The sequence below is a fragment of the Manis javanica genome, chromosome 4 (assembly GCF_040802235.1).
Source record: "Manis javanica isolate MJ-LG chromosome 4, MJ_LKY, whole genome shotgun sequence".
Lineage (NCBI taxonomy): Eukaryota > Metazoa > Chordata > Mammalia > Pholidota > Manidae > Manis > Manis javanica.
The window spans coordinates 136,999,268-137,015,453 of NC_133159.1; the positions used below are offsets into that span (position 1 = coordinate 136,999,268).

At 34.6% G+C, this 16,186-nt stretch overlaps 1 protein-coding gene across 4 annotated transcripts in view; it reads right to left on the reverse strand.

Moving 5' to 3' along the window:
* The window catches only part of TAOK1 (TAO kinase 1), a 183,180-nt gene that overhangs the window by 89,903 nt on the left and 77,091 nt on the right, over positions 1-16,186 (reverse strand). For 2 of the 4 annotated variants that reach the window (XM_073235076.1, XM_073235078.1), the window contains 3 exons: positions 8,992-9,053; positions 7,366-7,587; positions 1,881-1,952 (listed from right to left, as the gene is read on the reverse strand). In XM_073235076.1, coding sequence (XP_073091177.1) covers positions 1,881-1,952; positions 7,366-7,497 — 204 coding nt within the window. In that variant the 5' untranslated portion in view covers positions 7,498-7,587; positions 8,992-9,053. Of the gene's footprint in view, positions 1-1,880; positions 1,953-7,365; positions 7,588-8,022; positions 8,124-8,991; positions 9,054-16,186 lie in introns of all 4 variants that reach the window. The other 2 variants (XM_073235079.1, XM_073235077.1) reach the window with 2 other exon arrangements.

Below are 16,186 nucleotides of genomic sequence, written 5' to 3' on the forward strand. Positions count from 1 at the left end.
TAGTAGATGTGGGATGGTAACTTGGAATCTGTTTTTTTGTTCTTGTTTCAGTTTTTCCAAGCTTTACCACTCACTTGTATCATATTTTTAAAGGTGGTGGAACTAGAATACAGAACTTTGAGAAATGTTTTGCACTAGAATTTAAGATCCTATATCCCCTATGTTATTTCATAAGCCCTCAACGATATAGAGCAAAAGATGTTCACAGTGTAAAATGTGTAAGCTATAAAATGCTAAGTTCGTAAAGTATTTTATGGGCTTTACATTTCAAATGTGAATGCTCTGGGAGGCAAACTCTCAAAACAAAAGAAAGCTAAAACCTGTATTCTTCAATGTAATGAAAACTTCCATGAAGGATAAAATATTAGATGAGAGAAGATGATGCCCGTGAAATTTTTTGTTCTAGGCATGACTAATTAAACAGACTCCAACACAAGTCTGCTATGAAAGCTAGTTTTAAAGTTATACTATAGAATGGCAAATAAAATTAGAGTGAAATTGTCAAAAATGGAGGGGTTTTTTTTAGTGATTTTAGAAATTATTAAGAGATTTTTTTAGGTATCAACATGATGGAACAGTGATCAATCACAATGGTGTTATCATACTCATAAATATGGTTATCACAAAAAACAAGATTTGTCATAAAATAGAGATTCCAGAAATGCAGAAAACCAAAATCTTTAAAAATTAAAGACTAATGCAGCCATTCTACCTCTGTGCATATACCCTAAAGTATTAATAGCAGGGATTCAAAGAAATATTTGTATACCTATGTTCGTAACAGCATTATTCACAATAAATAAAGGGTAGAAGCAACTAAGTGTCCATTTACAGATGATGGATGGACAAAATGTGGTGTTTTTACACAGACACACACACACACAGACACAAACACACAGACACAGGAATATTATTCAGCTTTAAAAAGAAAGGTAATTCTGACACACACTACAACATGGATGAACTTTGAGTACACTATATTAAGTGAAACAAACCAGTCACAAAAGGACAAATAGTGCATAATTTCAATTACCTGAGATACTTAAAGGAGTCAAATTCAGAGAGACAGAAAGTAGAAAGGTGATTTCTGAGGCTTGGCGGGAGGAGGAAATGAGGAATTATTGTTTGATGAGTGTAGAATTCCACTTTTACAAAATGAAAAAGTTCTGGAGATGAATGGTGGTGATGGTTGCACAACAATGTAAATGTCCTTAAGACCACTGAACTTACACTTAAAGCGGTTAAGATGGTAAATTTGTTTTGTGTACTTTACAATTAAAAATAATTAAATTTTTTAAAGAATTAAAGATACAAATAACAGACTTAGAAAGTAGACATTTTATAAACTTATGCAATTAAGAACTAATCAGAATACTAAAGAACAAAAGTACATGCAATACAGTATCAATAATTTTATTTCTCAGATTATTACCCACTGCCTTATTTTTCAGACTAGATATATGCTGCTTGATGATTATTTCAAACAGCCATTAAACAATTTCTCAACCATTAAAAATTTATATCCAGTAAACTTAGTGTCAAATGTACCTTATTCTAGTTTACTTTCTTAGACATGATAATCCCATTATAGAATAATCTGCTAAACAACAATTTAAAAAATTAAACTCATGTTAGCAGGACATATTTAAAAATATAAAAAGTAAGGGACACAGATGGGAGGCTTCTGGGATGTCAAGAATACTGTTCATGGCTCTAAGTACAAGTTAAATGGGCACACTGAGACTGTGGAAGAAAATTCACTGAGATATACACTTAATATTTGTATACTTTTCAATATATTTTTTTTAAATTCCCACCTATCCCCAATTAAAAATGCTATGGCTCTAACAAGCCAATGCAAACATATATATTTCACCTACCTCAGTAGACTGCTTTCCACTATAAGACATTTTCTTGATAGCCACCACTTCATTGGTGCGCACATCTCGTGCCTAAAAAAGACAAAAGACCATTGTAAAAATTAACAGATTAAATCTAGGCAACCATTTCTCTGAGAATAAAAGAATTTATAAACTACCATGTCAAAAAAGATATCAAAACTGCTTTTAAAGAACATTAAAAAATAAGTAAATAGCAAAAAACGTATCAAATTATCAAGGATCTGGTACTTTAGAAACAAAAATAATGCATGTTTATCTTTGAATGAGCTAGTTGAGAGGAAAAATATAGAAATTTGAAAATAGAACTATGAACAATCAAAAAAATGACTAGTACATACAAGTCTATGGTAGGCCTGTAAACTTCAAAATTTCAATGAAATGGACAATTCTCTAGGAAAGAATTACTAAAATTGATCTAGAGAAGAAAATTTGAGTAAAACGCTGGTGGCAGATTGAAAAGAATACTAATCATCTTTAAAATAGTTGTGAGTGGGAAAGTTTCACCAGGGGAACTTCCCAGGATAAAAGGGGAGAAAAAAGGAAAGCTATCCCACTAATTTTATGGAGGCAGTCTAAGCCAGCAACTAAACCCTCACAAGCAGCACAAAATTAAAAGTTAAGGACCAATTTGACATGTAAATATAGACAAAGGAACACTAAATAAAATTTTAAAACCAAATATTACAGGGCATTAAAAGAATATTTCATTTGGATAAAACATTATCACAGAAATGCAAAATTTTGATACAGGAAAACATTTCATAATTTGCCATATTTTACAAATCAAAGGGGAAAAATATATACTTAAATATATATAAATACTCAATAAATGCTAAAAATGCAGAAAGGGCCCCACTCTAAATGTATTCAATGCAAGGAAGACCAAACTCTTTAGAAAACCCACATGGGAAAGGTAATTTCTCAACATGATAAATCATGTCTATTGTAAACAACCATTAACTAGAATTAAGACAAGACAGCTAAAATGTTATCACAATTATTATTTACCACTGTTGTAGAAATTTTGATAAAAAATAAAATCATAACAGAAACATGAAAGTTAACTCTTTAGAAACTAAACCCAAATTCTCATTGTGTGTTTAAAAAAAAAAGATGATATATGAAGAAGGCATAAGAGAACAGTTGCAAAATATTTCAAGTGAGTTCAGTAAAAAGGGTTAATCATCTCTAGTCATCCGTGGAAGAACTCATCTTCAATTCAGTCTTTAATGAATTCCCAAAGATAAAATGTTTTAAAATAGATGATGGTGATAGCAACAAAATTCTAACTTACTAAAAATCTATGAAATGCACACCTAAAATTGGTGAACTTAGAGTGTGGAATTTAAATCTCAAAAAAGCTGTTAAAAAGTTAGACAAGCACATATGTAAATGATACCTAAATAGACTTGCTTAAATATATACATATATATATATAATACATAAATATATATATATATATTCTTTAAAGTGGGTCCAGGGAACAACTAATGACATTCCAATTTCAATTACTGGCAGACTGGTTAATGAAAATGTACACCACTTACCATAATGCATGAAGTGGATCTATCCACATAAGATCTTGAATATGAATTAATTTTTCCAAAATGTTCTTTACTCATCTATTTGTGAGCCCCTTGATTTTAGTCAATAGGTCTAACCAGCTACATTCTTTTCTAACAGTTTTAATGAGATATAATTTACATACCACACATTTCACCCATTTGAATGTGTGTAATTCAATAGCTTTTAGTACACTGACAGATACATGGCAATACGGATTGATATGACAGATACATGCAATTTACAAATAACTACAACTTTAGAACATTCATTACCTCAAAAAGAAACTCCAAATTATTTCATTTAAAAATGGTTAAAATGGTAAATTTTATATTATGTGTATCTTACCTCAAATTTTTTCCCAATTAAAAAAAAAGAAAAAAGAAACCCTATACCCTTTAGCTATCACTCTCCTATCCCTTTTCCTCACCCCTTCAGCCCTAAGGAACAACTTATCTACTTTCTGCGTCTCTGGAGATTTGCCCATTCTGTACACTTTGGAACCATATAATATATGGTCTTTTATGACTGGCTTCTTTCAATTAGTATAATTTTTCAAGACTTGTGACAAGCGAATGTTGAGCATCTTTTCATGTGCTTTTTGGACATTTGTACATCTTTGGAGAAATGTCAATTTAGATCCTTTGCACATTTAAAAATTGGGTTGCCTTTTTATTATTGAGTTGTAAGAGTTCTTTATATATTCTAGACACAAGTCCCTTAGCAGACATATGATTTCAAATAATTTCTCCTATTCTGTTGGTTGTCTTTGCACTGTTTTGAAGCATAGAAGTTTTACATTTTGATCAAATCCAATTATCTATGTTTGTCTTTTGGTCATGCTTTTATTGTCATTTCAAAGAATCCTTTAACAAAACCAAGGTCATGCAGTTTTACCCTAAGAGTTTTATAGTTTTAACTGTTATATTTAGATCTTTGACACATTTTAATGTTCATATATGGTAAGAGGTAAGGGTCCAATTTCATTGTTTTGCTAAAGAGCTACATTTTCAACTAGCCCAAGATAAAGTTCAAAAGTGGGTATACTAAATACAGAGTAGTATCCTGGAGTAGATTTCAGAACAGAAAAAGCACAAAGACTGGGAAAATCTGAGGAAAGTATGTAGTTTAGTTAATAGTATCAGTGTATCAATGTTGATTTCTTAGTTTTGATAAAGGTACTGTGGTTATGAAACTTGTAAACTTTAAAGAATTTGGGTGAAGATTATAGGGTAAAACTCTTTACTATTATTGCAAAATCTGCAAATCTAGTATAACTTTTAAAACAGTAAGTTAACGTGACAGTGATTTATTAAAACCAAACTCATTAGTAATGACGATTATATTAAAATTATATCAGATTAAGATGAGATTACTTTTGCCTATCTCACACACACACAAATAAAAACCTCACAGAAAAATATTTAATGTCCACAGTCATGTTTCTCTCTCCCTTCAAGATTATAAATTGTGCTTACTCATCATGTCTTATTCACCTCCTCTAATCTGGAACAATTTGCTCAACCCTTCCTTGTCTTTTATGACACTGGCAGTTGTTGAGACTACACAGCAGCACTTACCTTACTAAATTTGTGTTTGAAGCTTCTTCAAGATTCTGGTTACATATCTCTGGCTGAAATACTACATGAATTATATTGTGCCCTTTTCAGGGTATCATATCTGGAAGCATACAATGTCTGTTCATCACTGGTTACTAATTTTCATCACCCACTCAAGGTATTTGACTGTTTCTTTCCAATGTATATAGTTATAACCCCTGTTTCCTACTTTGTATCTAACAAGCAATCTGTGGAGAGATACTTTTAAACTATATAAATATCCTGCTCATCAAACTTTCCCCCTAGGTTTGGCAACCACTGAAGATTCTACCCAAAACAATCTTTGCAATGATTGCTGCAATCTTCAAAATGCTGGTTTTTCCCAACTCTACCATTCCCTTCACATGTATCAGTCAGCATTCTATTACAAAGAAAAGCCCTCCCTTTCCAAGTATCTATCCATCCTTCACCTATCATGGAAATTAGGAATTCTTATTTTATTCAATGAGTTATAATCAACAGATGTTTACATTGATGCTCAAATTGTTCCAGATCTGGCCAGTGGGAGCACCTTCAAGCTGGTTCTAGCATCCTCTTGAAAGGGCCCCCCCTTTTTTTTAAAAGCACTTTTTAACCTTCTGGCACAAGATATTCTAAAGCTTATCTTTAATGATCCCTGTCCCCCAATAGAATGAACCATTACTCCAATAGCTCTTGATCCATGTAGTGAGGAATTCAAGATCTGAGTGCTAAGTGTGCTTGTTGCTACTGGGATATCAATGCAACTAGAATCTTACAGAAGAGAGAGCTAGGAAATATATATGTCATATAATTAGTTCATATTAATGCCAAAAATTCCTATTCAATACCTATCTAGTCCCACATGGTTCTTACTTACTTTTGCCAATTTCCTATTTCTATTATTCTTTCAGTTAGGATCTGATGACAAATGACATCAAAATTATTCACTGCTTAATCTTTAAACACACAGTTTCAGAACTGTCACACCCATACCAATATGAAACAAATTTACTGAGAAGAATTCAAGATTTGTTTGCAGTTTCCTCTTCCCAAAGAGACAGAGGGTATAAAGTTAAAATACTGTGTATGAAAGTCTCATATTAGTTTTGGTTTTTACTCCAATGTGGTTATAGCCCAAATACAGTTGGATTCATTGTTCCTGCTTACCTTTTCATGACTCCCCCCATACATAATGACTTAATTTTAACTTTTAAATATATAAAATATTTATTATCAAAACAGGTAAAACAAGTTATCATTCTGTCCTCTATCTACTTCTTTCTAGTACCCACACTATCACCATTCTGTATCTTGAATTGTTGTATGGCATATAACTTGTCTAATTTCATCAAACTATACATTTAATATATCTGTATTTACTGTATATAAATTATACTTAATAAAATAAGTCAATTAAAAAACACTACTGACACACATTGAAGGGCTACATGACAGGGATTTTTTCAACAGGGTTCTCTTATTGGGCCCATTTCTAAGAGTCTGTATATTTTTTTCCTTTATTATTCTATATTACTCCACATTAGTATTAAGGAGAATAATGCGAGAAGTGTACATTCAGACAAAACTGTAACAGAGAAAAAAGGTTGTTTATGAAATACCTGTTTTATGAGTGCCTCTTCCCTTATTCTGTGTCCAATACAGAAATCAAACAAACATAACCTACATCACACACACACATAAAGCATGGGTACACAAAAAGATCCTGCAAGATGTTTATCTAAATGTTAACAGCAACTGTCCTTGGGTAGGAAAATTACAGAGGGAGTTTCTACTACCTCATTTTTACCTCTAATTTACAAATGGGAAATAAACAAAAAGTTCAAATTGTTAAGAATTTGGAACACATTTTTTCTAAGGAAAAAATATTTCAATCACTGTTTTATTCTTAAGGTACCCATTAAAATTAAAAAACTAAATCTGTAATACTACCAAAATATTAAACATCTACACAAAACTTGTTGCTGAGAAAAAAAAAAGCAATCTTAACAGGAAGTAATGAATGAATAATAATGAGATGTGGACTTTACACAAGTCAGTGTTTTACAATATTTGATTCAATAGCAAGGTAAGTCATAAAACTGCTGAAGTAGTGTAAACAACATGGAAAATAGAGTATCTTTCCCATATTTTCAATAATATAAGAAGCTCAATAAATAAAATGATCTCTTTTCATATACACCTAATGCAAGTGACTATAAAATAGACTACTGCCTATGTCTTTTTGTATTACTGGTTTTTACTCTGCCAGGACTGGATATTAAATAAATGCTGGCCACTGACATTAAGCCTTTAACACTTACAAAGTATACTGCTCCAAAGCTTCCATGGCCAATTTCTCTGAGATCTGTGAAAAGCTTCTCTGGATCTTCTTTGAAGAAGAGTTCTGCAATTTCAGGGTCCTTCAGGCTGCCCGCTCGGTTAGTTGATGGCATCCTGCTGGGCAATCAGCTGTCTGATTCTAATTGTATAGTGCTAGCCCAATCCTTGGTTCATCTGTATGAATGAAGCCACGTTGGCATAAACTATTGTAGAGAAATAAGAAAAGAAAAACGTCAGGAAAAGCAAAAGTTGCTAAGAATAATTAGCATAACATTATTTTCTGACAACATACATAAAAGTATCTTAGACCTGGAATTTCACTGAAAAGAAGTGTTGCCTACTAGTGGAGGAGTCTTAAACCCGGCTCACCATCACAGTCACCTACACTGCTTTAAAAAAAAAGATTCCCACTATACAAAGTATGTAAGTACATACTATACATACACTTCTAAAAATTAGATAAATCTTTATGTCCTGGAAGACTTTCTGTATCATTACTTAAAAGATTTATCTAACTGATGCAATAAGCTCATCAGCAAAAGAGATAATATAGTAGGAAGACCATTAAAAACATATGAAACAACTCAAAATGTACCCATAAGTTTTTAACAACAGGAAGATTCCCATCTGTTAATCACCTTCAAATGTAAGAATATAGACAATAGATTTAATTTAGGAAGATTTCTTTTCCTTTCAGACATCACATGGCAGTGTTTTAACAACACTAACACAGACATTCCTAAGAAAAATGCAATGGGAGAAAATAATGAATTTAACATAGATAGATAACTGCTTCCTAAATAACCTGATTCACATTAAAAAATGGCCTTATCAAATCTGCTTCATTACATAAGTAGATACACTACAGAATTCCCTGGTGGTCCTGATATTGGTTCCTTTATATCAGATTATCAAATTATTTAAATGACTGCCATAAATGAGAGGCTTCAGAACCTGGTTCTAGAATAACACTGCCTAGATAGGAATCCTGGCAACAATTATTAACCAACTATGAACTTGGGTAGCCTAATTTTCCAAATCTACGAAATGAAAGAAATAAACCACCTCCTAGAGTAGCTGTGAGGGTTAAATGAATTAATAAATGTTAAGTACAGACTAGTACACAGGTGGAGTAAGCATTATATTAAATGTTAGTTATCATGACTTCCTTAAATTTACCAATTGAAATAAAATACTCCAAAATTGATTTCATTAAACTCATAAGGGAAAATAAAGCTCTAGCCAGTTCTTTCCATGCCCAAAGCATATTTTTTTAACTTTTAAATGTTTTTAATTTCAAAACATTTTTAAACTACAGACAATTTTTTAAGCCTGTCTCATTGTTAGTGAACTCAACTGAATCAATTGTGATGCTTGTTATTAAACTTCTAACTACATAACACATTTACTTATCTTTTGCACCTCCCTAAATTAATACTACATTACAGTAAAAACTCAAATTATTAGTTTGTATTCCTTTTCTAACATATTTTCAAGGCTGCCAGATGGAGTACACTTTTACCAATCTCTCAACTCTGGAATTTCCCTGGAACAGTGCTTCAGTAACAATTCTTCCAAGAATATGTGACCATAGGAAAGTCACTTACCACTCTAAAATGGGGAGCTTGAACTACATTCCATATAAAGTGTTACTGTTCAATTAATATACCTGTAAAAAACAAAAAGTCTTCTATATCACTTAAGACCTTATTTAATAACTGATTTATCAAATTACAGTACCTTTATTACAAGCATTATTTTATAAAATTTTGTAACAACTTCAACGATTTGCATCTTCTTTTCTATCTGAGTAACAAATTACCATTCAAAATCTTCCAAAGTTTAGATCAAAGGTAATGTTTGTGAAGTTTTAACTCTACTAGGAGACCTGCTCACTCTCCCTTCATGCTTCAAAACATTCTTCAGCATTTACTATACCACAATCATCTCTCTTCCCTAGAAAAGTAGGCACAATGTGACTCATTCATCTTTACATTACCTTTCTACATCCTACACACTAACTCTTACAGTTAATATACAAATATATGTTGAAATAAAAGAATACTTAATTCTTCTCCCTACAGCCCCTTTAAAAATGCTTTTGCTTCCACAAATATTTACTGAAGGGTATACATGAGATTATGATGCACAAAATATTAATGTTGACGACAGAGAAAGAGAGTAAATTCATAATGACAGCACCCTCTAGAAAATCAAAGAAACAAAAAATAAGGGGGGAACTGGAATATATGCTCTACCAAATACCAAATGAGAATACAAAAATGTCATCACTAGAATAAAATAGAGCAAGTAAATCAATATGAAAGATTTCAGAAACAAACCCATGTATGTATATCTGGAGATTCAGCATATGATTAGGGGAGAAATAAACTTCAAGAAAATGGAGAACCAACTTGAAAAACATTTTAAGATTATATCCTAGAAAAAGATTGCAGTGTGAAAGGTGAGACAGAGGCTTTTTCCTAAAATCGCATATAATACGAAAATATAATTAATACAACTAATCCTGAAAGAGCAACAGGAGAGAGGACTGAGCCAAACTGCATACACCTAGAGAAAAGAATAAACCTCACAGAACAGGGTAACATATCAAAGCTGTGGCTCAGCAGGACCCAAGCCTTTCCCCACCCCAGCACACTGGCAGGAGGAAGAGAAACAGAGTGGGGAGGGAGTGGAGGCCTGGGACTGCTGAATATCTAACTCCGGAGATCTGCTCTGGGAGCACAAACCTATATTTCATGATGCTTGCATGGTACTCTCATAATTAGGGCGTTGGAAAGGTAAGACAGGCAGAATTCCTGGAGAGACTGAGATTCCAGTCACCTGTGGAAAGCAGGGATCCATATCCGGCTGCTCTGGGACAAGAGAAAGGTGGGCAGTCTGAGAGACTTCTTAACAAGGACGCCCTTAGCAAGAGGGCTGCCAAAGGGGCAAAGATTGCACAGAGTTTACTCATCAGGAGAAAGGATAGGTAGATAAAATTGTCCAGGTGTACTCTGCCCAGCAGGTTGGGAGCTTTCATGACCTTCAGGTGCTCCAGCTCCCTGGCTGGCTACATAGCTCCAAGGACACCCTCCATGATACACAGCCTACTGTGCCTTTCTCCTGGCAAGCCCCACCTGGCTCAAAAAGCAGCAAACCCTACACTGGCGTTAGGTCAGCCAGAGGGAATATCTGTCTACAGCAACTACAAACACAAACCACAGAAGTTTATACCTGTGTGCTCAGCCAACTGGTTCAGGCAGTGGAGACAGGCATAGCAGCCAGGAAGCAAGAAACAGCTCTTTCCTCCCCCCAGGCACCAATACCACTCCCCTGAGACCCCCGACATTGCTTCAGGAACTGAGCAGCTCCAGACAGTAGAGCTTCTGAACACTAGAGGGTGACATACACAAATATTAAACGCCAAAGGAACCTGGTTCAAAGTAAAATTATTAATACAACTTCTGAGAAAGATTTAAATGACATCAACCTCATGAATCTTCTTGAAAGGGAGTTCAAAATTAAAATTATTAATATGCCCATGCAGGTACAGAAAGATATTCAAGAACTCAGGAATGACTTCTGGTCAGAGATCCAAACACTGAAGAGAACAATTGAGGATATTAAAAGGAGATTAGATAAGGTGGAGGAAACAATAAATGAAAGAGAAACTACAGAAGATGAATACAAAGAAGCTGAGGCACAGAGAGAAAAAAGGATCTCTAAGAATGAAAGAATATTGAGAGAACTGCGTGACCAATCCAAACTGAACAATATTCACATTATGGGGTACCAGAAGAAGAAGAGAGAGAAAAAGGAAGAGAAAGGGTCTTTGAGGAAGTAATTGCTCAAAACTTCCCCAATATGGGGAAGGAGATAGTCTCTCAGGCCATGGAGGTCCACAGATCTCCCAACACAAGGGACCCAAGGAAGACAACACTAAGACACATAGTTACTAAAATGGCAAAGATCAAGGATAAGGACAGACTATTAAAAGCAGCCAGAGACAGCAAAAAGATGACATACAAAGGAAAGACCATCAGGCTATCATAAGACTTCTCAGCAGAAACCTTACAGGACAGAAGGGAGTGGGCATGATGTATTTAATGCAATGAAGCCAGAAGGCCCTGGAACCAAGAATATATTACCCAGCAAGATTATCATTTAAATTTGAAGGAGAGATTAAATAATTTCCAGATAAGAAAAAGCTGAGACAATTTACCTCCCACAAACCATCTCAACAGTGTATTTTGGAGGGACTGCTATAGACGGAAGTGTTCCTAAGGTTTAATAGCTGTCACCAGAGGTAATAAAACCACAGTAAAGAAAGTAGAAGAGCTAATTATGAAGCAAATGCAAAATTAAATCAACTATCCCCAAAGTCACTTAGGGATAGACAAAGAGTACAGAATATGACACCTAAATTATAAAGAATGAAGAACGAAGAAAAAGGAGAAGAAAAAAATAAGACCCTTCAGATTATTTTTGTAATAGCATATTGAGTGAGTTAAGTTGGACACTTAGATAGTAAGGATGTTAACTTTGAATGTTTGGTGACCACGAATCTAAAGCCTGCAATGGCAATAAGTACATACCTATCGATAATCACCCTAAATGTAAATGGTCTGAATGCACCAAACAAAAAACAGGGTCACTGAGTGGATTAAAAAACAAGACCTGTCCATATGCTGTCTACAAGAGACTCACTTTAAACCCAAAGACATACACAGACTCAAAGTGCAGGGATGGAAAACGGTATTTCGTGCAACTAACAGGGAGAAAAAAGAGGAGTTGCAGTACTTGTATCAGACATAATAGACTTCAAAACAAAGAAAGTCACAAGAGACAAAGAAGGACATTACATAGTGATAAAAGAGTCAATCCAACAAGAAGATGTAACCATTATAAATATTTATGCGCCCAACAAAGGAGAATCTACATATGTGAAACAAATACTAACAGAATTAAAAGGGGAAATAGAATGCAATGCATTCATTCTAGAACACTTCAACACTCCACTAACTCTGAAGGACAGATCAACCAGACAAAAAATAAGTAAGGAGACAGAGGCACTGAACAAAACATTAGAGCAGATGGACCTAACAGACATCTACAGAATTCTACACCCAAAAGCAGCAGAATACACATTCTTCTCAAGTGCACATGGAACATTTGCAAGAATAGATCATATACTAGGCCACAAAAAGAGCCTTGGTAAATTCAAAAAGATTGAAATTCTACCAACCAGTTTCTTAGACCACAAAGGTATGAAACTAAAAATAAATTGCTCAAAGAAAATGAAAAAGCCTACAAACACATGGAGGCTTAATAACATGCTCCTAAGTGATAAATGGATCAATGACCAAATAAAAACAGAGATCAAGCAATATATGGAGACAAATGACAACAATAATTCAACACCACAAAATCTGTGTGACCCAGCGAAGGCCATGCTAAGAGGAAAGTATATTGCAATACAGCCTTACTTCAGGAAAGAACAATCCCAAAGGAACAGTCTAAACTCACAATTAACAAAACTAGAAAAGGAAGAAGAAATGAGGCCCAAAGTCAGTAAAGGAGGGACATAATAAACATTAGAGCAGAAATAAATAAAATTGAGAAGAATAAAACAATAGAGAGAATCAATGAAAGCAGGAGCTGGTTCTTTGAGAAAATAAACAAAATAGATAAACCCCTAGCCAAACTTATCAAGAAAAAAAGAGACTCTACACACATAAACAGAATCAGAAATGAGAAAGGAAAATCACTACTGATACCACAGAAATATAAAAACTTATTAGAGATTACTATGAAAAATTATATGGTAACAAACTGGATAACCTAGAAAAAATGGACAACTTTCCAGAAAAGTACAACCTTCCAAGGCTGACCAAGGAAGAAACAGAAAATCTGAATAGACAAATTACCAGCAAGGAAATTGAACTGGTAATCAAAAACCTACCTAAGAACAAAACCCCTGGACCAGATGGCTTCACCACTGAATTTTATCAAACATTTAGTGAAGACCTAATACCCATCCTCCATAAAGTTTTCCAAAAAGTAGAAGAGGAAGGAATACTTCCAAACTCATTCCACAAGGCAAGCATCACGCTAACCACAAAATTGGGCAAAGACACCACAAAAAAAGAAAATTCCGAATCTAAAGCCTGCAATGGCAATAAGTACATACCTATCGATAATCACCCTAAATGTAAATGGTCTGAATGCACCAAACAAAAAACAGAGTCACTGAGTGGATTAAAAAACAAGACCTGTCCATATATCGCTGATGAACACAGATACAGAAATACTCAACAAAATATTAGCAAACCGAATTCAAAAATACATGAAGAGGATCACACACCATGACCAAGTGGGATTCATCTCAGGGATGCAAGGATGGTACAACATTCAAAAATCCATCAACATCATCCACCACATCAACAAAAAGGACAAAAACCACATGATCATCTCCATAGATGCTGAAAATGTATTCAACAAAATTCAACATCCATTCATGATAAAGACTCTCAACAAAATGGGTGGCCAAGTACCTCATCATAATAAAGGCCATATATGACAAACCCACAGCCAACACTATACTTAACAGTGAGAAGCTGAAAGCTCTTCCTTTAAGGGTGGGAACAAGACAAGGATGCCCTCTGTCCCCACTTTTATTCAACATAGTTCTGGAAGTCCTAGCTACGGCAATCAGACAACACAAAGAAATAAAAGGCATCCAGATTGGCAGGGAAGAAGTCAAAGTGTCCTTGTTTGCAGATGACATGATATTATACATAAAAAACCCTAAAGAATCCACTCCAAAATTACTAGATGTAGCATTTGAATACCGCAAAGTTGCAGGATACAAAATTAATACACAGAAATCTGTGGCATTCCTATACACTAATGATGAACTAGCAGAAAGAGAAATCAGGAAAATAATTCCATTCACAATTGCATCAAAAAGAACAAAATACCTAGGAATAAATCTAACCAAGGAAGTGAAAGACCTATACTCTGAAAACTACAAAACACTCATGAGAGAAATTAAAGAAGATACCAATAAATGGAAACACATCCTGTGCTCATGGATAGGAAGAATTAATATTGTCAAAATGGCCATCCTGCCTATAGCAATCTACGGATTCAATGCAATCCCTATCAAAATACCAACAGCATTCTTCAACGAATTAGAGCAAATAGTTCTAAAATTCATATGGAACCACAAAAGACCTCGAATAGCCAAAGCAATCCTGAGAGGGAAGAATAAAGTGGGGGGAATTATGCTCTCTGACTTCAATCTCTACTACAAGCAACAGTAATCAAGACAACATGGTACTGGCACAAGAACAAACCTATAGACCAGTGGAACAGGCTAAAGAGCCCAGATATAAACCCAAGCATATATGGTCAATTAATATATGATAAAGGTGCCATGGGCATACAATGGGGAAATGACAGCCTCTTCAACAGGTGGTGCTGGCAAAACTGGACAGCTACATGTAAGAGAATGAAACTGGATTATTGTCTAACCCCAGACACAAAAGTAAACTTGAAATGGATCAAAGACCTGAATGTAAGTCATGAAACTATACAACTCTTAGGAAAAAAACATAGGCAAAAATCTCCTGGGCATAAACATGAGCAACTTCTTCATGAACATATCTGCCCAGGCAAGGGAAACAAAAGCAAACATACCAACAGCATTCTTCAACGAATTAGAGCAAATAGTTCTAAAATTCATATGGAACCACAAAAGAACTCAAATAGCCAAAACAATCCTGAGGGAAGAACAAGTGGGACTATATCAAACTGAAAAGCTTCTGTACAGCAAATGACACCATCAGTAGAACAAAAAGACATCCTACACTATGGAAGAATATATTCATAAATGACATATCCGATAAGGGGTTGACATCCAAATTATATAAAGAGTTCATGAACCTCAACAAACAAAAAGCAAATAATCCAATTAAAAAATGGGCAGAGAAATTCAGATGGCCAACAGGCACATGAAAAGATGCTGCAAATTGCTAATCATCAGAGAAATGCAAATTAAAACCACAATGAGATATCACCTCACACCAGTTAGGATGGCCAACATCCAAAAGACAAACAACAACAAATGTTGGTGAGGACGTGGAGAAAGGGGTACCCTCCTACACTGCTGGTGGGAATGTAAGCTAGTTCAACCATTGTGGAAAGCAGTATGGAGGTTCCTCATAATAGTAAAAATAGAAACAGCATTTGACCCAGGAATTCCACTCCTAGGAATTTACCCTAAGAATGCAGCAGCCCAGTTTGAAAAAGACATATGCACACCTATATTTATTGCAGAACTATTTGCAATAGCCAAGAAATGGAAGCAGCCTAGTGTCCATCAATAGATGAATGGATACAGAAGATGTGGTACATATACACAATGGAATATTATTTGGCCATAAGAAGAAAACAAATCCTACCATTTGCAACAACATGGATGGAGCTAGAGGGTATTATGCTCAGTGAAATAAGCCAGGTGGAGAAAGACAGGTATCAAATGATTTCACTCATCTGTGGAGTATAAGAACAAAGGAAAAACTGAACAAACAAAACAGCAGCAGATTCACAGAACCCAAGAATGGACTAACAGTTACCAAAGGTAAAGGGACTGGGGAAGATGGGTGGGAAGGGAGAACTAAAGTTGAAAAAGGGGCATTACAATTACCACACGGGGAAGACTCTGTATCATCTTACTACACTGATGGACAGTGATGTAATGGGGTGTGTGTGGGGGGGGGGTACTTGATAATAAGG